This window comes from Trachypithecus francoisi, unplaced genomic scaffold, assembly GCF_009764315.1.
Source record: "Trachypithecus francoisi isolate TF-2019V2 unplaced genomic scaffold, Tfra_2.0 Lachesis_group1, whole genome shotgun sequence".
NCBI lineage: Eukaryota > Metazoa > Chordata > Mammalia > Primates > Cercopithecidae > Trachypithecus > Trachypithecus francoisi.
Window position 1 is genome coordinate 144,651,753 of NW_022681454.1, and position 24,011 is coordinate 144,675,763.

Genomic DNA, 24,011 nt, shown 5'->3' on the forward strand with positions numbered 1-24,011 from the left:
GGCCTTATTTCTGTTTATTCTTAATTTGTTGTTGAAATTTTTAGCTGTGAATCAAGAGTATTTCCAGTGTTTATGGTTACTGAGACTGCAAAACAGGTTATACTCATCTTCTTTTTTTTTTTTTTTTTGAGACGGAGTCTCGCTCTGTCGCCCAGGCTGGAGTGCAGTGGCCAGATCTCAGCTCACTGCAAGCTCCGCCTCCCGGGTTTACACCATTCTCCTGCCTCAGCCTCCCGAGTAGCTGGGACTACAGGCGCCCGCCACCTCGCCCGGCTAGTTTTTTGTATTTTTTTAGTAGAGACGGGGTTTTACCGTGTTAGCCAGGATGGTCTCGATCTCCTGACCTCGTGATCCGCCCGTCTTGGCCTCCCAAAGTGCTGGGATTACAGGCTTAAGCCACCGCGCCCGGCCTACTCATCTTCTTTAGTAAAGACAGCACACTCACTAGAATGTATCTCTCCAGAGATGCAGGAAGTATATTGGATTTGCACCATTAAAATACAGAAAAAAAAAATAGTGGTACTTTGGAAAGTGAGTTTGCATAGCAGAAAGACTAAGTCATTGAGAAATGAGACTGTTGCCAATGTCAGCTTAACCTTGAAGACGTATATAACCTCTCTTTTAGTCAGGAGCCAAGTGATTAACTCAGAGATACACAGACAAAGGCAAGTCTGCAGAAGAACAGTATTCAGCTATGTATTTATATGGCGACACTGAAGGGTCTGCATATTTTTTTGGGTGTTGTAAGCCTTGCAAATAATTTGCCAGCCTTACAGTTCTTAAAAGTTGCCTAGAATTATCATCATGCTATTTCTGTTGTAGTTACCTAAATTATGGGCAGGAGTTATCTCTTTAGGTAAATACTGATTTTTAGAAATAGTGGTGAAAACATGAGCTCCATCTTAATGGTTAGAATATAGCAGTTTCTTTATCACTCTATAGCTATACAGCTGAATATTTCAAGTATACACAAACTTTCAATAAGTCCCTTAAGGACCCTGCCCCCTTTATCTTATTTTTGCTTATTTAGTATTCCTCAGGGAGGGAAAAGTGGTCTTAGAGATGTTCCTTTTTGTTATTTATCTTTGCATCTGAGCATATGATAGTGTGTTATTAACTGAGAAAACACAGCGCACTGTCTGCCTGAAGTTAGTTTTGGATCCCACATATTTAGAGCTCACTCCCACAAGACTGCTCGACTTCAGATGCCCATCACAAGTCTGGACCCTCCCATACTTCTGACTGTCTATAAATTGAGGGTTCCCATGAACCCTTCATCAGTTTAATAATTTGCCAGATTAGCTCCCAGAACTCGGAGAAATACTTTACTTATATTTAGTAGATATTATAAAAGTTACAACTCTGGAATGGCCCAGTGGAAGAGATGCGTAGGACAAAGTCTGAAGTGAGGCTGAGGTGGGTGCACCAACCTCCCAGCACTTCTCATGTTCACCAACGCGGAAGCTTATCAGAGCTCATTGTTGTTTCAGAACCCAGTCGCCAGCTCACTCCCGAAGAGATTGGTGGGTAGGGCTGAAAGAAATATCACTGGGTCTTTGTGGTATTCAGCCCCATCCTGAGATGGACTATCCAGGGCCTCTATCAGAAGTCACCTCATTATCATAAACTCACCTGTGACCAAAAGGATCTTATTATGAATAACAAAAGACGTTCTTACTACTCAGGAAATTCCAAGAGTTTAGAAGCTCTGTGTCAGGTGGGGATGAAGACCAATTTCTTATTGTCACATTAACCAATATCAAGCTTATGAAAATGTGTTTTTTTTTTGTATGGTCCTCAGTGTGCCTACTTGAATAATTTTTGCTGATTTAAAAAATACTGTTTTTCTATTCTCTCTTTTATTAGCTGTCCCATAGTTTTAATACAGCCGTCATCCCAAGACCAGAAGGAAGTAAGTGCTCATTTATAAAAATGATTGTATCATCCTTTTCCGTCTTTTACTTTGTGTACATTATGGATGTCAAGCTGTTGCTGGGTGCTTACTTCTCTGTACCCTCTATTATATAGAGGGGTATTACATGTGATAGTCCTATATTGCATATATTCTGTTTTACTCAACGGGGACCTCCTCAACATTTCTTGGACTACTGTAGCCCTTGTTGATCTTTCCCATCTGTGGGCTTTTCTTTTCTTTTTTTGATACAAAGTCTTGCTTTGTCACCCAGGCTGCAGTGCAGTGGCATGATCTTTGATCCTTGCAGCTTCAACCTCCTGGGCTCAAGCAATCCTCCCACTTCAGTCTCCTGAGTTGCTGGGACTACAGGCATGTACCACCATATCCGGCCAATTTTTTAAATTTTTAAATTGTTTTGTTGAGGCGGGATCTTGCTATGTTGTCCAGGCTGGTCTCAAACTCCTGGCATCAAGTGATCCTCCTACCTCTTCCTTCCAAAGTGCTGAGATTACAGGCGTGAGTCACCTTGCCTGGCCTATGAGTGTTTCTCTTAAAAAAAAAAAAAAAAAAAACTTTCTCTACATTTCACTTTTATGTTTATTCACTTTGATTGTTATGTAACAATCATATAAGAGTTTCAAGTATGCAACCTTGAACTTCCTGTCTGAGTTGTTAACTCCGGTGGGTAGGAGCTGTTTATAACCAGGCCCTCTTTCCTACCCTTGATATGCTTTATCTTTATGGTGTTGGTCTACAGGCTATGCAAATAGTTTATCAGTGCACCTTGGACAATAGCAACAACAACTAAATATATTCAAATATTCGAGGACAATGATCTACACATGCCACTCACTGTCTGTACTTCAAGAAAATGAAACATGCCCGCTCTGTACCCTTGATTTTTTTTTTTTTTTAAACTGACATAAAAATGTGATCAGATCTGCTGGGTTCCTGATGAATTTACTTTTGACATATTTGGAGAAATTAAGCTACATCTATCAAATGTCCACAGGTTGTAAACACTGTGATTATGTAACATAGGATTCCATATAATTGTGATCACTTGAGCCAGTGTTTGAATAAAAGACAACTCTTGTACCCTGGCACTGGCGACTGACAGGATGCCACGAGGAGCACATCCCCTGAGGCACCTTCTTACCCCTCTTCCTTCTTCCCTTCTCCTTCTCTCCTTTGTTCTTTTCTTCTTCTGACACCTTTCTTCCTTCCTCCCTCTTCCTCCTCCCTTTTCTTTCCTTTCCTTCATTCCCTCCTGTCCCCTTTCTCTTTCCTTCTTTTCTCTTTTTTCCCTTCTTATTACAGAGACGTTAAAACATATCTTTTTAAGAAAACATAGTTTTGCTAAGCAGAAATAAATACTCCATTTTATAAAGATTTGTGAATAGTGGATTCTTGAGCAGAAAACCACTGCCCAATTCATTAAAATTATTTTCAAGCTTAGCATTATGGGTTATGTATGAAGTTTATATTCATGGATTGTTCTTGTAACCCTTCTGAGAGCCAAGGATTAATGTTACTGTTCTCTAGGTTCTAAACGCAGTGGCTAAGGGTACTTTTCTTAATTTTTTTTTTTTTCTTTTTTTGGAGATGGAGTCTCCCTCTGTCGCCCAGGCTGGAGTGCAGTGGCACGATCTCGGCTCACTGCAAGCTCCGCCTCCCAGGTTCACGCCATTCTCCTGCCTCAGCCTCCAGAGTAGCTGGGACTACAGGCGCCCACCACCACGCTCGGCTAATTTATTGTATTTTTAGTAGAGATGGGATTTCACCGTGTCAGCCAGGATGGTCTGTATCTCCTGACTTCGTGATCCACCTGCATCGGCCTCCCAAAATACTGGGATTACAGGCATGAGCCACTGCGCCCGGCCTCTTAACTTAATTTTTGAAACAAGAATTGTCATTCATTAGGATATACAGATATGCCAGCCTAATCATAGATAAGCATCTATATTAGAAAAAGTATAAAAATTACATTTCCAAAATAGTCTGTTCTGCCATATGAATCATCTGTTTGAAGTCTATTATGAAAATAATAAAATATTATTTTAAAAACTTGGAGCATGGTGTAAAATATCAAAATTTTAATTCAAACTCATTGCCCAAATATTTTTAAAAAGCTTTTCTTAAAATTTTCCCTCCTAGGTTTTTTTTTTTTAAAAGGATTGTGTCCTTGGATTCTCAAGTAATTTAAGAACATTCATTCATATATATATATATTATATATATATATATATATATATATACACACACACACACACACACACACATATATAGTTTTCTTTAACTAAGCTGCTGTTGGAATTTTTGGCAAAATATATCTTAACTGTGTCTAGATAGCTTCCCTTAGAGATTTATTATCACTTTTTTTTGACTTTTAAAATGAATTATATTTATTTTAAAATTATTTTACATTACAAATTTATATATTATTGGTAAATAGATATCCTGATATTCCAGCAAGTGCTCTAAATATATGAAATTCCTTCCAGGCACAGTGGCTAACACCTGTAATCCCAGCACTTTGGGAGGCCAAGGTGGTCGGATCACCTGAGGTCGGGAGTTCAAGACCAGCCTGGCCAACATGGTGGAACCTCATCTCTACTAGAAATACAAAAATTAGCTGGACATGGTGGTGGGCACCTGTAATCACAGCTACTTAGGAGGCTGAGGTGGAAGAATTGCTTGAATTGCTTGAACCCGGGAGGTGGAGGTTGCAGTGAGCCGAGATTGTGCCACAGCACTCTAGCTTGGGTGACAAAGTGATACTCCATCTCAAAAATATATATATATATATTTATATTTAAAAAAATATATATATTTATATTTAAAAATATATATATACACACACACATAGCTTTAAACTTTTTTTTTTTTTTTTGGAGACAGTGTGTTGCTCTGTCACCCAGTGCAGTGGCATGATCATGACTCACTGCAGCCTCTACCTGCTGGGCTGAAGCTATCCTCCTCCTTCAGCCTCCTGAACAGCTGGGACTACAGGCACCCATCATTAAACTTGACTAATTTAAAAACATCTTTAGTAGAGGTGGGGCCTAGCCATGTTCCCCAGGCAAGTCAGGTACTCCCAGGCTCAAGTGATCATTCTTCCTTGGCCTCCCAAGGTGGTGGGATTACGAGTGTGAGCCCCTTTGCCCATCTGCCTTTAGCTTTTTAATAGTAATCTAAAAATTAGTTTGGATTTAAAATTTTTTTCCTATTTTTAAAAGGAAGAGAAATGTGATAATAATTGTACACTTAATGTTTTAAACTGTTTCTTGTAGGTGCACAGTTGGATAAGTTGGGGTTCACAATTATCAGAAAATGCATCAGTGCTGTTGAAACACGAGGTAATATGAATCATTTCATTCATGAGCAGCTATAGGTATGTAAAATCTAAAAGTCATTAAAATCCTTCTTGCGTTTAAGTGTTACAAAATGAAATGTGCTAACACAAAATGCTCATTCTGAGTACCAGAAGGGTCAGTTATTCATTTACTATGACAATGAGGGATTTTCCTTTTTATTTACATGTTTCTTTCCTGTATTAAAACATGAGGTCTGTGTTGAAATGAGAAGTGTCTTAGTCTGTTAGATCTGCCATAGCAAGATAGTACAAATTGGGTGGCTTAAAGAATAGAAATTTATTTTCTCATGGTTCTGAAGGCTGCAAGTTCAAGATCAAGGTGTCAAATTTAAGGTTTCTTCTGAGGCCTCCCCTCTTGGCTTGCAGGTGGCCACCTTCCCGCTGTGTCCTTAGATTGCCTTTTTTTCTGTGCACCCATGTCCCTGGTGTCTCTTTTACATGTCGAAGTTTCTTCTTCTTATAAGGGCCTATTAGATTAGGGCCCACCCTAAAGGCTGCCTTTTAACTTACTTACATCTTTAAAGCTCCCATCTCTAAACACAGTCCCATTCTGAGAAACTGGTGGTTAGGGCTTCAACATAAGAATTTTAGGGGGATACAGTTTAGCCCATAAGAATCCTAAGAAGAATCAGCAGTGATGTACAACTCATCGTAATCACTTTTTGTTGAAGCACTCTGAAGATACTCTCCACCCTCCATTGTTGTGTGGGTCCCTATTTAAAACAATCAACTTGCCAGATGTGGTGGCTCATGCCTGTAATCCCAGCACTTTGGGAGGTTGAGGTGGGCAAATCACCTGAGGCTGTGAGTTGGAGACCACCCTGGCGAACATGGTGAAACCCCATCTCTACTAAAAATACAAAAAGTAGCCGGGCGTGATGCACATACCTATAATCCCGGCTACTTGGGAGGCTGAGGCAGGAGAACTGGTTGAACCTGGGAGACAGAGGTTGCAGTGAGCCGAAATCGAGGCTGGAACCTGGGTCATAGAGCGAGATTCCATCTCAAAAAAAAAAAAAAAAAAAAAACTGCTTTATTGAGGTATAATTTGCAGACAGTAAAATTCACTGATTTTAATTGTACAAATGGAAGAGTTTTGAAAACATACACAGTTGTGATACTATTACATACATAGAAAATTTGTTTCCCTCACTGAGTTCTTTTCAGGCCCCTGCCTCCCTCCTTTCCTGTATTTGCTGTGTTGCTTTTTTATTTTTTTTTTTAAGACAGGGTCTCACTGTGTCACCCAGGCTGGAGTGTAGTAATGCAGTCATAGCTCACTGCAGCCTCAAATTCCTGGGCTCAAGCAGTCCTCCTGCCACCTGGGCCTCCCAAAGTGCTGGAATTACAGACATGAGCCACCATACCTGTCCCTGAGCTACTTTTTATCACGCATGTTCTGTGCCCCCCCCCTTTTTTTTTAACATTTTCAGCATTTTTGTATAAATGGAATCATGCAGTTTATAGTCTTTTACTCTGGCTTTGTGTGTGTAATGCTTTTGAGATTCATCAATTGGGTGGATACTTAGCTCTATAAATTTCTGTTTATTGCCTGGTAATATTCCATTATATGGATATACCACAATTTGTTTATCCATTCACCTATTGATAAATATTTGGGTTGTTTTTCCAGTTTAAATTTAAGGAAAGCTAACTGCTCCAATGACCAATAGCCCAAAACTTTTTTTTTTAAAGTCTGTAAGCAAAAATTGGGCCCTTTTGCTATGCAGCTATTCCAGCAGACTTTAGAGAAATGAAATATTAAACATTGCAAAACAGGCTTTTTCTGGAGGTTGACATTCTCTTTGTTTAGAGATCTAGTGAAGTATGTATAAATGGAATATTTAATTCACTCTCACATATTCTATATTACAGTCTGACTTTGGATGCCTTAGTGGGTGAGGTACTGCCTTCACATTCTCTCTCCAAACAAGGTCTTTGTTACAAAGACAGAACTGCCACCTGTGAAATTAGTGTGTCGGATAATGGCAGAGTAGGAGCTGTTCTATGATTTGGGGATTTGCTTATCAATAACAACAACCCATGCCACAGAAAGCCATTCTTCCCACATTCTCTTACAGTGGCAATTCACACTGACAGGTTTTCATTCATTTCAGTCTGCACTGAAGTTGAGCTGGCAAATTTGTTTCTTATCCTGGTACCTCGAAAGAATTTCAGGAAAAAAAAAAAAAACCCTGCAATTTCAGTATCTTTCTCTTAATACTCATGTTTCTTTTTTTCTGAGTTTCTTAAGTAGAACTTTGTGTCATTTGCATGCTTATTAATTTGGATAAATTCTTTCCCAAAAGGGCATGTTTTATACATACTTATTTCTGCCTGAATAGATGCAGATCTATCTAGAAGGCTTTCTGATTGGTATGTGTGGTTTCATGGAGTGTTATGTACATTGAATGGCATAAATATATATTGGAATCTGGATGTATTGAATATGTTTTTATAAGTATATAGATGTTGAATAGGTCTACACATTTTATGTTAGCTTTTCTCATTGAAAAATAAGAGACAAAAAGCATATATTTTTCTTTTTGAATATTTTTCCCCCCAAAGGTCTTCCATTACTGAAACTTTTGCTTTCAGTGGAGTAATAGACTAAAAATAAGAGTTTAAAAGAATCGACAGTCAGAACCTATTATTGAAAATGATGAGGACAGCTTGGTGCCACTGGCTGACACCTGTAATCCCAGCACTTTGGGAGGTTGAGGTGGGAGGATTGCTTGAGCCTAAGAGTTCAAGACCAGTCTGGGCAGCATAGCATGACCCTGTCTCTGTAAAAAGTTTTAAAAATTAGCTGAGGGTTATACTGTGTGCTTGTGGTGACAGCTAATCAGGAGGCTGAGGTGGGAGGGTCACTTGATCCCAGGAATCGAGGCCACAGTGAGCTTGGAAAACAGGTAAAGAGACAGAAATAGTTGGTAAATAGCATTAACAACTACTGGACACTTCTTGAGTCTACATGACTAATGACCAGAAGCAGTTAATGAGATCTAATTGAAGAATTACTTCTAATCACTGTTTTCATGTTCTAGATGTGATTATCTAAAAACTAGTATTTCATATGGTTTGGTTAAAGCCATTAGCCTTTTTCTTACTGTTTCATCTCGTGTCTTCCTGTTTTTGATCTGACTGCTTAGAACATATTTATCGGAACATAAACATAAACTCAAAGACTACTGTGACAATACTTACTATTTAAATGGAATTTTTCTTAAGCCATCTATTCAGTTTGTGTGTATAACTTATGAAATGTTCCATATTTTTCTCCTGTAACTTTGTCCCATGGATTGCACCAACCAGAAAAAGTTTTTAGCTTTGAACACGAAGTAATTTTTCTCTAATTGTTTTTGTGGCCAAAAGTTTATTTGCCTTGGCTCAAGATAAACTGGAGATCTGGCAGTGCCCAGATTATTCACAGGACAGATACTCAGGAAGCCTGAACATCATAAACTGGATTCACAGGAGCAATTTCTGTGGCTCTGTAGCAGAAACTTCAGTGAATGGTAAAGATATGGGATCCATTGCTGATGTTGCAAAAGGAAGTGATTCCAATGTCTACATCCAGGAAAATTTCTACATGGTATAGCTGCAGGGGCTTATCTAGAGGGTAAAGGCACAGTGTGCTGCCTGAGAGGAGCTCTTCTTTTCTCAAACCTAGAGCCTGGAAGCCAAGTTCTGAAGACAGTGGAATTGCCCCTTGTTAGTATAATTAACAGATTGTTAGCAAACACCTAGATCCCATTCTTTGCTAGTCCCCACATCTGCCTCCCAGTAATGGTGGCCAGAGGTGAACTGAGGGGAGCCAGGATACAGATGATGTGTTTGAATCTCTCAGCATATTCTCTGTGATTCTTTTTTTTTTTTTTTTTTTTGAGACGGAGTCTCGCTCTGTCGCCCGGGCTGGAGTGCAGTGGCCGGATCTCAGCTCACTGCAAGCTCTGGCTCCCGGGTTTACGCCATTCTCCTGCCTCAGGCTCCCGAGTAGCTGGGACTACAGGCGCCCGCCACCTCGCCCGGCTAGTTTTTTGTATTTTTTAGTAGAGACGGGGTTTCACGGTGTTAGCCAGGATGGTCTCGATCTCCTGACCCGTCTCGGCCTTCCAAAGTGCTGGGATTACAGGCTTGAGCCACCGCGCCCGGCCTTCTCTGTGATTCTTTTAGAAATGTCCACAACAAACATGCCTCCGGTCATCAAAAATGATACATTGTTTGTTCCTGTGTCACCACCCAAGATCGCATGCACTTGGAACATCAGCATCCTTTGATTCAGGTGTAGAATAGCTCTCAGCTGGGGCTTTACTTCCTTTATTTGGAAACTGCCTTCCCCAGCTGGTCATTGGGCCTGCTGGCATTCTTCAGAGGGACCACAGAGCAGAAGAGGCACAATGAACCTTCCCCATCAGATTCCTTGAAAATTGAGCTGATATATTGAACTCGGCAGACAGATTCACAATTTAGAGACATGGGTTTTTCAATATATGATAAACAGACAACACATGTACTTCTCTAAATTGTTCTGTCATGGCCACTTGTCTCCTCCACTAGGTTCTCCCGTGTCCTCCAGCTGCTTCCACTGCTCGATTCACTTACAAGAGGATTATATACAGAGGGTCCCTTCCCACCTTGTTCACATTCTAATCCTCATTAATTCAATCAGATTTTGATTTAATTCTGCCATAAATTAGTTTTTTTCTGAAGCCATAGACAAATTACCATAAACAAAGGAGATCATTTTAACTTGAGAGTTTCAAAAAGTAATATGGACAAAATATTGGCTTATTCTAGATTAGGTCATATATTTTATGGATGTTGATAGAAGATACAGGATTATGGCTAAAACTTTTGAAATGAAATATTTGACTGAAATTCAAGTAGTTTTTGATCATGAAAATAAAATCTCATTTTGATTAATTTATCACATTTACTCAGAGGTCTTTCCTAAAGTTGCGTTTATTAAACCAGTGATTTATTCAAAATGAATAAGATGATGAAGATACCCACTTAGAAGCTTAGTGTAAAAAAATCATAAAACTGTTCATCTGCAATCAGGCAGCCTTAGGAGGGCCAGTATTTTGTTTGGTTTCGTTTGGTTATAGTATCAAAACCAAAAGGTATTTTTATGATCTTACTGCTTCCGTTATATCACAACATATGTATATATAAAATGAGATACATTTATTTAAATACACTGGATTTTGAAGGCTGAATAAGAAAAACTATCTCATTAAGATTTTTTTTCTTTTCTTTTTTTTTTTTGAGACGGAGTCTCATTCTGTTGCCCAGGCTAGAGTGCAGTGGCGCCATCTCGGCTCACTGCAAGCTACGCCTCCCGAGTTCATGCCATTCTCCTGCCTCAGCCTTGACAGTAGATGGGACTACAGGTGCCCGCCACCACGCCTGGCTAATTTTTCATATTTTTAGTAGAGATGGAGTTTCACCGTGTTAGCCAGGATGGTCTTGATCTCCTGACCTCATGATCCGCCCACCTTGGCCTCCCAAAGTGCTGGGATGACAGGCGTGAGCCACTGTGCCCGGCCCTCATTAAGATCTTTGAAAAATGTTTTTATGATCAGTGTAAACCCATGTTGAAAAATGATAAAACGTTTTGCCGATTGAAATCATTTTGACTTGGTTCCCTGTACTTCATTTAGTATGGCTACTAGAAAACGTATAATTGCATAGGTGGGTCACACTGTCTTTCTATTGGCCATCCCTGGTCTGGACTTAGGGGCCTTTCAGCTCCCTAGCTCTCCAGCCTACCTGGGGCACAGACCCATCACGACAGCTGTGAGGTTGAGTAAGCCAGTTGGGGAAATTTAATTCACTATCTCGTAGAGTAGCCCAAGCTATGGTTGACTGAGAAAAGAAAGAATATGTGATGTTTCTCACATGAGTACTGAGAATCTACTCCTGCCTGTAGCTCCGAGAGCAGAGGACCAAGCGTCTCTGAGGACACACGTTGTGCCTGGCATTGAGTTGGCCTCAGACAACACTTGCTGTATTAACTATTCAATTCTTGGGACCTTACTCTCTCATAGTTACCTTTGTACAAAACTAAGAATTAAAAAAGAAATTACATAAGATTGCACTCATTTTTCCTTTTCTACTAAATTCTCTTCTGGCCTCCAATTGCTTCTGAAGGTGGCTCAGTTCTCCTTACATCTTTCTTAACATGTTCTTTTGAAAATGACATTTGACATATTTATTAACTTTATTTGTGATATTATTGGAGTATTTGCAAGGCTTCAGAGAAATGTCTAAAATGTACTATCCTTCTCAGTACTCTAAGATGACATTTTTAGTGTATAACATACCTTAAATAACATATATGACCTATGGATATTAATATATCTTGGTAGGACTGGCAATTATTTAGAAATTTTCTGGCTTTGAGATGAGAAAACACTCCATTTTGCTGCAGTATCAGCATAAATTAACAAACCATATTTTTCCATAGAGTAGTTTGCTCATGATGTTTTGGCACGTGTGGGAGTCACATCAACTGGTCTTTCATCCATTTGCCAAATATTTGCTAATAATATGTACCGGCTCTACCGCTAGAAAGTGACTGCTTGCTTATACCAAGCAAAAAGACTTCCTAAAGCAATTGTTCCCAAATTTTGCTGCACTTTGAAATTACCTGAGATTTTTTTGGAGACGGAGTCTCCCTCTGTTGCCCAAGCTGGAGTACAGTGTCATGATCTTCGCTCACTGCAGCCTCCATCTCCGCCTCCCAGATTCAAATGATTCTTCTGCCTCAGCCTCCCACGTAACTGGGATTATAGGCGTGGGCCACGACGCCCAGCTAATTTTTTTGTATTTTTAGTAGAGGTAGTGGTTCGCCATGTTGGCCAGGCTGGTCTTGAACTCCTGATCCTAAGTGATCTACCCTTCTCAGCCTCTCAAACTGCTGGGATTACAGGCGTGAGCCACTGCGGCTGGCCTTAAAAATGTTGATGCGAGGCTCTCACAGCATGTCAACCTGACTTAATTGCTATTGGATGTGGACTGGGAAGTAGGATTTTTTTCATCTCCCCAGGTGATTCTAATATGTAGCAAAGCTTGGGAGACCACTGCCCTAATGGAAGAGTAGCTTGTGTGCTGGAGAAATGGGATACATGATTGTTATCTTCATGTTGATAGTTTCCTGCTACATTGGGAGCTTTTCTCTTAATGTCTTTTAAAGAATAACACAACCCGGCTGGGCGCCGTGGCTCATGCCTATAATCCCAGCACTTCGGGAGGTCGAGATGGGTGAATCACCTGAGTTCAGGAGTTTGAGACTAGCCTGGCCAACATGGTGAAACCCCGTCTCTACCAAAAATACAAAAATTAGCTGGGCATGGTGGTGGGTGCGTGTAATCCCAGCTACTTGGGGGGCTGAGGCAGGAGAATCACTTGAACCTGTGGAGGTTGCAGTGAACCGAGATCGTGCCACTTCAATCTAGCCTGGGTGACAAGAGCGAAACTCTGTCTCAAAAAACAAACAAAACCCCTGCAACCTAACTCCAAACAAATCAGCAAAGTCCCAAAGACAATAGCACAACGTTCTTTTCGTTGCCTCAGTAGCAGAAGACTTACTGTAGCTAAACCCTAGTTCTAATCAGAAGCCAGTCAGTTAACCGGTACTTATTGGGGCATCATAGGACGTGCATAGCCATGCTCTAGACTTCTGGGATACGTGTTCAAGGTTGGTTACATGCAATCCTTGATTTATTAGTGGGTGACAAAACAAGATTTCTAAGTAATTGAAATATACCAGATGATCAAAATGTTGCAAATTTGCACCGATTAAGAGCATCTGAGTGCATGTTGAAGGATTGGGAAGAATGTGATGTTAATTGAGGACTGTCTTTAGGAGTAGGCTTCCTCAGATTTAAAGGATGGGAAAGTGTATTTTGGCATTTAGAGGAAACTCAGCAAAGATATAGAGACAGGGTGACTGAGAAAAGACAAACTTGGTTGTGAAGGAAACATGGAGAAACAGTAAAAGCAGGTAATCAGCCATATGCATTTGATTGTAAAGGAACTGGGTAAATACTAGAAGGTGATAGGTAGCAAAGAAGCAGGCATTCAGAAAGTAAATATGAAAACTAATATTGGTAGTCATGCATGGGATGCCCCAGGGTTCTGCTTAGGATGCAGTATGTATAAGTGAGGTAACTGATTCTGGATAATAGGCTTGGCAGTGGGGTAGATAGTGCATATACAGTGGAGTGATTTTGCTGAAGTCGTACCAGTCACATTTAGCAGTTGGCTGTATATAGAGGATAGGAATTCTGCAAGGAATCTTACCTTGAAGTGTTAGTTTGGGTAATGAAGGATGTCAAGGAAATTGAGAGGTCCATGACCCCGTAACGTATACTAGGAGCACTAGGGGTGCTTCTTGGAAATTCAGATTACTGGTCTCAGTCCACATCTGTTGAATCAGAATTGTTGACGGTTGGGTCTCTCTGCTTTAGACAGTGAGAGATCCAATAGGAATAGTCAGGTGGAGAGAAGAATTTTCTAATATTCCGCCTTTAGGGGACTGAAGAAGCCATAGGGGCTTTCCTGAGAGAGTAGGGTTTATGAAGGCCCTGGGTCATGGGGCCATATACCGTTTGGGATAATGACAGAGAGCATGTGGATGTAAGGTAGAACTTCCATCCTAAAATGTGAGGTTGAGGGAAGAAATAACAAAATGGCTAAATGTAATCAAGTTTCATTATATCAGAAGCCAAAAGCAGTTACAATATCAAATGTGTTTTAGGTGAATCCCAGACAGACTCAGAAGTGTTCATGGCAGCTCCTGCTCACTCATTCCACCACTTAACCTCCAGTCCCTCCCCACCTGCTGTCCATGTGTGACATCTGGCCTCTGGTGCCCTGTAGTCGTTTACTCCTATGCGGGAAAATATTACCTTATTCTCAAGTAGCTTTATACCACCTTTCCTCCACTGTGTTGGTCTTGCTGAAGACAAACATTACTGTACAGCCACCATGATTTGTAGCCCTCTCATGACGGAGTCATCTGCTCTGCCCACATCTCTGGAAAAGCAGTGGGCTTGGCCTTCTCCCCTGCCCCTCCTGCACCGCTGCACCTCCAACATCACTCACTCTTGAGCCGAGCTCTGCAGGGCAAGAGGAATTGTCCAGGTTTGCAAGGATGTGGGTGTCAGAAGGAAGGAATTTTGGCAGAGGGATGAACAAGGGTCAAAGTATAGATGATGGAAACAATGTGATGCATTTGGGACCTGAGGGTCATCAGGCAAGATGGGAGGAGTGGTAGGAATGGAGAGTGGAGGGAGGGAGGCACTCAGATTACTCTGCTGAAGGGTTCGCTTTGCCTTTGAGCGATAAGGAGCTGTCAGGGTTAAGTTCCAAAGTGGTGCAATGAGATAAGCATTTGGAAGGATTCTTAACCTCTCAGACCCTTAGTTCCTTTAAAAAAAAAAAAAATTATTCACACTACCTCCTACCCAGCTTTGTGAGGATTAAAGAGTGAGTCTTTGCACATAGTAGATATTAAATGCCTGTCTTCATTTCCTTCTTCATCCTTCTCCTTCATTGTTTTAATCTTGAAATGTGCATGTGCCTCATTTGGCAGTTATATTGCCTGGTATTTTAAGTTATATTTTCTATGTTTACTTTGTTTCTGGAACTTTACTGTTTACTTGGAGAAAATGTCTTATTTATCCTTTGCTTGCCTCTTCTCATTTCTAAATACAGGCATGCCTTGCACACATAGTAAGCACTCAGTAAGCAATTGCTTTTTGCTTGAGTATTCAGATTTGACTAAAATTCCATATTGGTAATATTATGTGTCTCAACAATTTCTAGAGTTATTGGAAGAATTTATTCTATATGTGGTTGGAATTGGTACTTCCACATAACATGTAGGATTGGTTTTCATTCTCTTACGAGTTTATGTTAGCATCTTTGTAAACTGCAGGTAATATGTCAGACATAGAAAAGTACATCATGTTACATGGGAAGGAGTCTTATGTTTTCAGAGATTGGAGTGTAATTACATCATTTCTTTGAGTAAGTACAAATGAGCCGCCCCCTATAAGCAGTGCATTGTCTCTTTCTGGGCCTGCATGACACCTAGGTGCATGTACTATATGATACGCAAAAACAAAGTAAGATTCTTTTGCTTAAAAACATCTTCTAGTTGCTATTTCTAAAATAGTCATTACCATTTAAAACTAAATTTGGATGCCACTTTTGTTTATGAATTTTCTCTTAAAAAATCTTCCATATGTGGATGATTTGAATATTCACTTTAATTTTCTAGAGTATGGCATTAAAATGTCGGTCTAGGCAAGCTGTCAGTTATCAAATTCAGCATTGTAACAAGCTGTGAATTCATGGGATAGAAGTAGGAAGCCACATATAAGATATGACAATCTTTCATTTGTCGCATGTAAAAGTGAATTTATCTTCCTTTGCAAAGCAAAGTTTCAGATTTTTGGAAAACTGGTACCGCTTGAAGATTGCTTTACCTCCAGAACACTTTGGAATTGTATGGGGTTCTCAAGATGGGCTGTGGTAGAAGATTACAATGTATAATTTCAGTATTAATCTTCAGGGATGTGGAAAGGGAGATGCCCAGAGTGAACCTGAAGCATATTTTACCAATTGCGCATTAATTTTAAATTGCTAAGGGCAATGAAGAAAATAAAGAACAGCTGTCCTTGAAAAATTTACAGCAAGTAAACTAGAGTTTCTCTATTTTTTAATCAAAATGGGTGTGAGGTGAATGTGGGTGGAAATAGAGGACAGTCTTCTGTGGGAGGGAGCTGAAGAGTCTTGCGGTGTCTGCAGAAATGCAAATGCAAAATTGAAATACTAAATCCACGCAAATCAGGACTGAATATTCATTTTCACAATTAGTAATCTTATTTGTTTTAAGGAAACTCTGAGAAACTATTTGTTTCCAAATGAATGGTCACGTTAAATTAATAGGGGCAGATCCTTCCTCTGAGATGGCAAACCCTGTGTCTTTGCCTGTACCACTCGTCCATGTCGTTTAGGGCTTGGTTTAGGACTGTTATTACTTTCCTGTTGTCCAGTGACTATTCTTTTTTTCAGCCCATGAATTCCTCAACCTTCTTTTCTCTTTGTTACCCATGATTTTATACATTTTCCTTTTTAACACATCCATGGAATAGAAATGAAGAAAATTAATAGGACTTTATTCAATCATTACAATAAAGCATCTTGCTTCTGGGTGTATTTGGGGTTGGAGGTTGGATAGGTGTCAGAAAACGACAATGGTATATTTTCAAGTAGTGCTGAAGGTGTTTTTAGACAGAAAAAACTTGGTAGAACTGTCTTGCTACAGAGTAAGCATGCTAGGCTGTATGTTTTTGCATGACATTCTGATGAGGTCAGTGACATTTTATGGTACACCTTTAGCATAGTGGTGAAGAACGTTAGCCCAAAAGACTTTCTTGATTGTAATCTCAGTTTTACTCCTTATTAACTCTGCCATGTAACCTCTCTGTGTCTTTATTTTATCATCTGTGAAACAGGATAAGGGTCATGTCTCCTGCAAGGGGTTGTTGTGAGAACTAAAAGAGAATGCTTAAGACATTGGCACATGTTGAGTGCCCAGTAAGTGTGAGTCTTATTTAGAGGTAAATTCAGTCATTGAGGCCAATTATAATTAAGTAGTTCCATTATTGATTTAAGGCTCTAGGAGATTGAAGAACTTTCTATTTTTTTTTAAATAGCAATTTACATGGGGAAATAAATCACCCAAGTTCACTTTATCTGTTAATTTTATGTGGCTCTTAGAACAAACAGCAAAATTAACTGGTTTGGCTTTTAACCGCCTCTTCTTCAGTGATTTGTGGACATTTGAGCATTAAAATATCCTGAGCAGTAAAATAGCCAGAGGCTCAGGAAGAACACCACAGTTTTCAGATTATCTCAAACTTTTGCTCAGAAGCCAAAGAAACAGACGAACACCACAAAACACCATGAAAACCAGAAGCAGGCATTCTTCCTCCCGGGATTTAGTACCTGCTGCTGCAGCTGCTCTGAGGTGGAGAGGCAGAGGGCAGCAGCGAGACACCATTAGGCCTTTTCTGATGTTTTCCATCTCTGCAGCAGAGGAATGAAAAGGAATCTTGCAAAAAGCAACGGCCCACTTTGGCCTTGAGTTTGAGTCTCTTTTCTAATTTATTCTAGTAACATTTTCTAGTACTTAAACCTGAGCTACATGAGTGATGAGCTTGAAAATTAATTTATTTAGCTGTCCCATCCTTTCCAGCTTACTTTAATACTTACCTATGCCTGGCCATACACATGTTAGATGGATTTTAGTCTGTACTTTTGGGGTATTTCTTACAGGGAAGGCATTAGAGGAAATAGAAATAAGGCTCCTGTTCTAAAAGATGATCTTCAATCTAACTTCAAGACAGATTTCAGTCTACTTTCATGTTGACCAGTTATCCTGCATAGTTCCACGGATACTAGTAGAAGACACAAGACTACTGGATCTTTGACACAGGACAGTTTATTACTGTCAGTAGCTAGAGTAGTGCATTTTGTGCTGGTTCCCTGAGCCCTGATTCCTAAGGGCACTGCAATAATGGCAAGGTGATACTTATGGATGATACAGTTGGTTGTGTTATAGGAGGAAAAACTCTGAATGCAGGAAGCTCAAATCTTTTATAATGGCCAGCAAGCAAGCCTTTTGCTCTAGGAGACACCATCTCTACATGCTAAGGCTGCAAGCAACCCTGCTCTTTGCTCCAAAGGGTAGATATTGGAACAGAGGGTGCTCCCACCACCCTGGGGTGATGTTGGTAGTGGTGAGTGGGTGATATGATGTGGGACGATGCTTTGTGAGCAGTTGTATCCAGAGGGTGTCAGATCCCAGGTGCTGTGCTGCATCGTTTGCCTTAGCTCTTTGTGTAGGCTCTTGTGAGCTGTTGACAGATTTGGATGGGAGTGTGTCTTGAGATCTTTGACAGAGAGTAGAATTGGTGGGAATAGAATGGGGGTAAGGTGGAAGGCAGGGTGGTTTGCTTGAATTTGGGGAGTAATTGAGATAAGAAATGATGGAGGTTTAGAGTATTTGCGATGGAAAGAAAGGATAGATAGAAAGAGAGACTTCGCACACAAACAGAATCTGATGACCTGCTGGATATTGGACGTCAGGGAGAGGGAAAGCAAAAACAGACTCTAAGCTTCCAAGATGAGGTGAATGAGACCTTTAGCCAAGGCACAATGCAAGATGAGCAGTAGGTTTGGGAGGGATAGAGACTGGTTTTGGATATTCTCAATGCAAGTGGCATGTTATAAGAAATAGAATGAAGGCAACAGGAGAGATGGCAGGAATTATTCTTAGAGAGGTAAGGTTTTGAGTGTCTAAGTCAAGATGATAGTGGAGAAAAGGACAGAATCTTTGTGAATGCTTCTATTCTGATGACGAGAGGAAGAATAATGGAGATATAAGACAGAGGTATAGGAGGAGAAGGAAGAGAGGATGGTTGTAAGGGAATCCATAAGAGGGGAGGTTCCAAGAAGGAAGAAGTCAGCTGTGTCAAATACTCTAGAAAGGTCAGATTGGGGGAGGAACAAGAAACAACCATTGGGTTTAGTGGTTGGGAAGTCAACTAGAGAATAGCAAGGTTGTACTAATTTTTTTCTTAGGTGTTACTCTTCTCACAAGAACCATATGAGACAGGTGGTATTATCCCCATTTGCATGAGCCCCTGAAGTGAAGAAACGTGATTTGATTTGTCTAAGTCTCAGAGGTAGAGAGCAGTATGCTACAACTTGCCTCCAAGACTGTGTTTTAAATACCCTTGCTGTCCATGCTCTTAGCCAGTCAGCATGAGGAGATGGAGATACTATAGTCTGACCTTTTTTTTGAGGATGCTGGAGATGAAGGAAAGAAAAATAGAAGATAAGCTTTTAAAGAAAAAAGTTTAAAAGTTTGATAGTACTGTAGGAAAGGTAAGTAGGGAGGGAAGATTTAAGTATCACTCTCTGAAAGTGTTCATCTAGATTCAGGATTAAGCCATTCTAAAGTTACACCTGCCTTTTTTCAGTAACAACTGCTTCATGGACCTCTGAAGGTGCATCCTTGGCCCAAGAAAGATGCACTGCCTTTCCTGAGGATCGCTGCAACACCTTGGGAGGTCTCTTTACAGCAGACATAATGTCTTTTTTTGTTTGTTTGTTTGTTTTTTTTGAGGCGGAGTCTCGCTCTGTCACCCAGGCTGGAGTGCAGTGACGCAATCTCGGCTCACTGCAAGCTCCGCCTCCCGGGTTCATGCCATTCTCCTGCCTCAGCCTCCTGAGTAGTTGGGACTACAGGTGCCCACCACCGCGCCTGGCTAATTTTTTGTGTATTTTTAATAGAGACGGGGTTTCACCGTGGTCTCGATCTCCTGACCTTGTGATTCGCCCACCTCGGCCTCCCAAAGTGCTGGGATTACAGACGTGAGCCACCGCGCCCAGCCCGCAGACATAATGTCAATACAAAATCTGCATATGACAATATATTAAAAATTTTAACGTATTGCATTTTATGTTTTTGGAGTGTATCACACTCTCTCACACAGTCTCCATAAAACTCCATAGGTAGTTGAGCAGATATATATTAATAGGCTCAGTTGCACATGTGGTATCAGAGGCCAGAACAAGTTAGGGTAAACCTGTCACAGGTCACGCAACTAGGCAAAGCTGGGGTTTGGAGCCTAGTCTTCTGGCTCTAAGTCAGAATTATCCTATGGCAGCAGAAACGGTGAGAGGAAGAGTTGGTGGACAATGCAACTTAGTGGTGATGTGGGAGCTTGATCCTACGGGAATGCCCAGAGGCTGTGAGATACTCCTTTTGCCAAGGTTCATGCTGTGAGGAAAAACTGAAGGGCACATTGAGTGAGTCACAGCCAGTGCCTCTGTTAGATACTGGGATAGGGAGACCTCTGGGAGATTGTGGGGCCCCAGAGGTTACTAATGAAATTGGAAACTCCCTGTTACTCTGTCACTTTCCTCTAGGCCCTGTCTAGGCACTTTGCCAGTGGCTTGGATAGAAGGAATAGCAACAAATCTAGGGGGTCTGGTCTGAAGCTAAAATGCTTTCTCTTGTGTTGCCTAGAAACTGACAACAAGGCCAGCCACCTGTAGTATACAGTCCATTTTGACCCTAATACAGAGGCTGCAGCTAATAAACTATCTACCTTTTGTATTTGAGACTTGGATTCCAGACGATGAGACTTAGTGTCAAGCCTTAGATGTATCTTTAGAGGCCTAAAATTATCAGTACTTCCAAAAATATGGATTAGACCCAGAAGTGGGTATTTGCTTTGCACTTTAAAAAATATTTCTCACTTTTCTCCTGGGATGGGACAATAGTGAGTGGATGTGACAGACAACCCCAGTGGGCACAGCCACCCTCACGTGCCCAACTGTCTCGTTTCTGTGTTTAGTCTCTGGTTTGTTTGGAAGTGGGAAGACTGTGGGAATGAGATCCTAAGACCTTTCCTAAAAGTGCCTGCTGATGGGGAGGCTAATCATCACAATACAGAAATGTGTTTACACAAAGAGTAGGTGAAGGCGAACGTGAAAGCGAAAGCAAGACTTATAGGAAGGGGAAAAACAGATTAGTTGCTGGCAGGTAATAACTGTCTGTAATGTTTCTGTATCTGCTGTTCAAATAATTATCATCCAGGGGAAGAACTTACAAATGTTATTGGTGAGCAGGAATTGTATATTTTCCATGAGTCATTCTCGTTAAATAAATTTTGACTCTCGTCCCAGGGTGTGCTTTATTTTATGAAAATAGGCTTATAGATTAAAGGCCTTGGTTAGGGCATTTATATGTATCGTGCCTAGCTATTTTGAAATTAATTTTGAGTGTTATACTACAATTAAAGCATTTAATGATTGCTTGGTATGTGCGAAGCTCATGCACTTGCTTTATAAACGTCATCTCCTTTAATGTTCACAGCAACCCAGTTCCCATCATTAACCCCATTTTCAGATGAAGACGCTGAGCACAGAGAGGTTGAGTAACTTGCTAGGTCACATAGCTAGAAGGTGGCAGAGTTGGAAGTTTTCAAAATGTCAATAACCTTAACCTGTAATAGTTTATATCTTGTAACCTTAACACGTTTGTATTTCCAAGATACATTTGTTTTTTATTTAAATGGAGGTACCAAGGTCCAGAAAGTTTAAAATGTTAATCAGTATTATGTTGAATCTCATTTCTGTACAGCCATACTTTATCTTCTGCCTCAGTGCTTAGGAATTACCCCTTACCCTGCTGCTTGGCAGTAGTTAACGTACTTGTAAGTGTTACAAATAATGCATTCTTCTCCCAAAGCTTTAGAATTATGTAAATACCGTATCTGAAATTTATGACGGTGAATATGTCCCTTTGATGGAGTAGAGAGAATCATTCTTCTGTCTGCTTATATTTAAAACCATTTTAATATAAATACACATCTTTGACAGAATGTTATAATGTTATGAATTGCTGAGTATCTTGGAAGAGTATCTTTGTGTATGAACCTCTTTATTTTTACGTAACCCAGTGCAGCAGATAGCCTAGAAAGTGTTCACTGTACTTACACAGACATTTAAACATTAGTGCTTACTGAGGACTAGTTATAAATATATGTAAGGGACTCATTATCACATTTTTGTAATCCACCTGTGATCTGAAACAATACTCATGAGTCTTTTCATTACTTTTCTTAATATTACCTTAATACCTCATTCTTGGCCAGATCGCTAGCTATTTCCTCACAAGTTTTTCTAATTATTTCATGAAGAGTGCGTTTTTCCTTCATTTTCAAGAATATTTCAAGATTAGCTAACATTAGTAATTATGAAAATATATACGTATAAGGCATCTAAAATAATGATTAATATTTTTATGTGCATAAAAGCATATGTTTATTGTATAACCCGTAGGTAAATCTGTCTTTGCAATGCTAGAGGGATATGCAAACCTATATTTGTATTTGTGCATGTGTGTATATATATGCACATGTGCCTCATTAATAATGAAATGTTCGACTTCTGATGTAAATCCCATGAATGCCAGTATGAACATTAATGACCTTTTACCCCTGTTGTCAACACACGCGAGTGCAAATAAATGATTCAGTCACTCCACAAATATTGATGAACTATCTCATTCCATGCCAAGCAATCTGCTGGTTACTAGATGAGAGCTGAATGTTAGTTTACAGAACCATGGAATTTGATAATGTATTTCTGTAGAATCATACAGCTGTAAAATCCTTTTTAATCATTTCATGTCTGTTACCATCAAAAGTGTTTATCTTTCACTTTGGGCCCTTCTCCTTTGTTGTTACATCTTTTTCTGTCTTGTATTTTATTTCTGTATTTCCTTTACTGATTAATCATCGATATATTAATTGTTCATTTATTTTTCAATTCATTTGTTAAATTTATACCATAGGCTAAGGACAAGTTGAGATATTAAGAATATAGAGCTATCAGATATAAAAACTGTCCCTGAAGCTGAAAAGATAAGAACTTCTTGGCCTATTTAGTTGCAGGTTACTCTCTTAAACCTAATTGTCTCTTTAATTTTACCCTGTGTCTTCACTTGATTGCAACTCACTGCCTAAAATATAAGTACTCAACAATTCCTGTGAAAGTAACAGGAAATTAAATGTTATGTAATTTCTAGCCTTTCTTCTCATTTATTTCCAATTTTTCCTCCCTTTCATTTTGTGTTCTTCTCCCTGTTTACCATTTCTATTTTTAAAAATTACCTGTCTTTTTTCTTCTGCTTCCTTTATTCTAATGCTACTTTGTTTTCAGATTCATCACATTTATTTGCCAGTTGTAACCACTCTAGCCTTTATCTCCACCTCTCTTGTTTACCTGCATTTATCAGCCCTCTTAAGTTTTATTTGCCTTTTACATATGATTTTTTAACTATCCCAGAACATCTTATTTTTTGTCTTGCTTCTCCAGCCCACCTACAGGGACCAGTGGATGCCCACTAGTGCTCAGTAGTTCCATGCAGGTGTTTTCTGGAGCTGAATGGTCTCTGGCTCTGGTAACACCATTTGGGTTTGAGAGGGAAACAACTGAGCAGAGATGATGATGAAACATGACTGCTTCCCACTTTTTGACTCTTTCCTCAAGGAAGATGTGGGTGATGTGAGTAGTGCTATATGACAGTGTTGTGGGAGATTGGAGGAGACAGATGGTAGGAAGTAAGACACATTTGATTTTACCTTATCCATTTTGCCCAGAGACAGCTGTCATCAGCTGCTCATCACTGTAGTGGAGATTAGCTTACCTTTTGTTTGCTAACTATCAAAACCAATCTTAATCTCATTTATTAAGAGAGAGAAAAAAAACTTTCAGCCTGTAAACACATTCACCAGGTTATAAATTTTTGTTAAAAGTTAGAAAATATTGATATCAATATCATCACTGAGCATTTATATCCTGAAAAATCACAATAATTTGGATATTTTAACTTTAATTTTTCAGTTCTGAATTGTGATGTCCATTTTGGCCCAAGTCTATATCCATAGTTCTATATCAATTTCAAGTCAGATCAACCTTAGCTATACCTGTTCTGTCCAACTATTCTATACAAGGCACCATAGAAACTATTAAAAGCAAAAACCAAGGTTGACTTAGTATCTTTCCAGGTAATACCTCTGTATTTGGAGAGAAGGTGGAATACAGGTTCATGATTCTTCA

The 24,011-nt window shown here is 39.8% G+C and overlaps 1 protein-coding gene across 2 annotated transcripts in view; it reads left to right on the forward strand.

Annotated features, from left to right (window-relative positions):
- The window catches only part of ARHGAP10 (Rho GTPase activating protein 10), a 343,992-nt gene that overhangs the window by 175,907 nt on the left and 144,074 nt on the right, over positions 1–24,011 (forward strand). For both annotated transcript variants that reach the window (XM_033215447.1, XM_033215448.1), the window contains exons 12-13: positions 1,867–1,912; positions 5,209–5,274. In XM_033215447.1, coding sequence (XP_033071338.1) covers positions 1,867–1,912; positions 5,209–5,274 — 112 coding nt within the window. The remainder of the gene's footprint in view (positions 1–1,866; positions 1,913–5,208; positions 5,275–24,011) is intronic.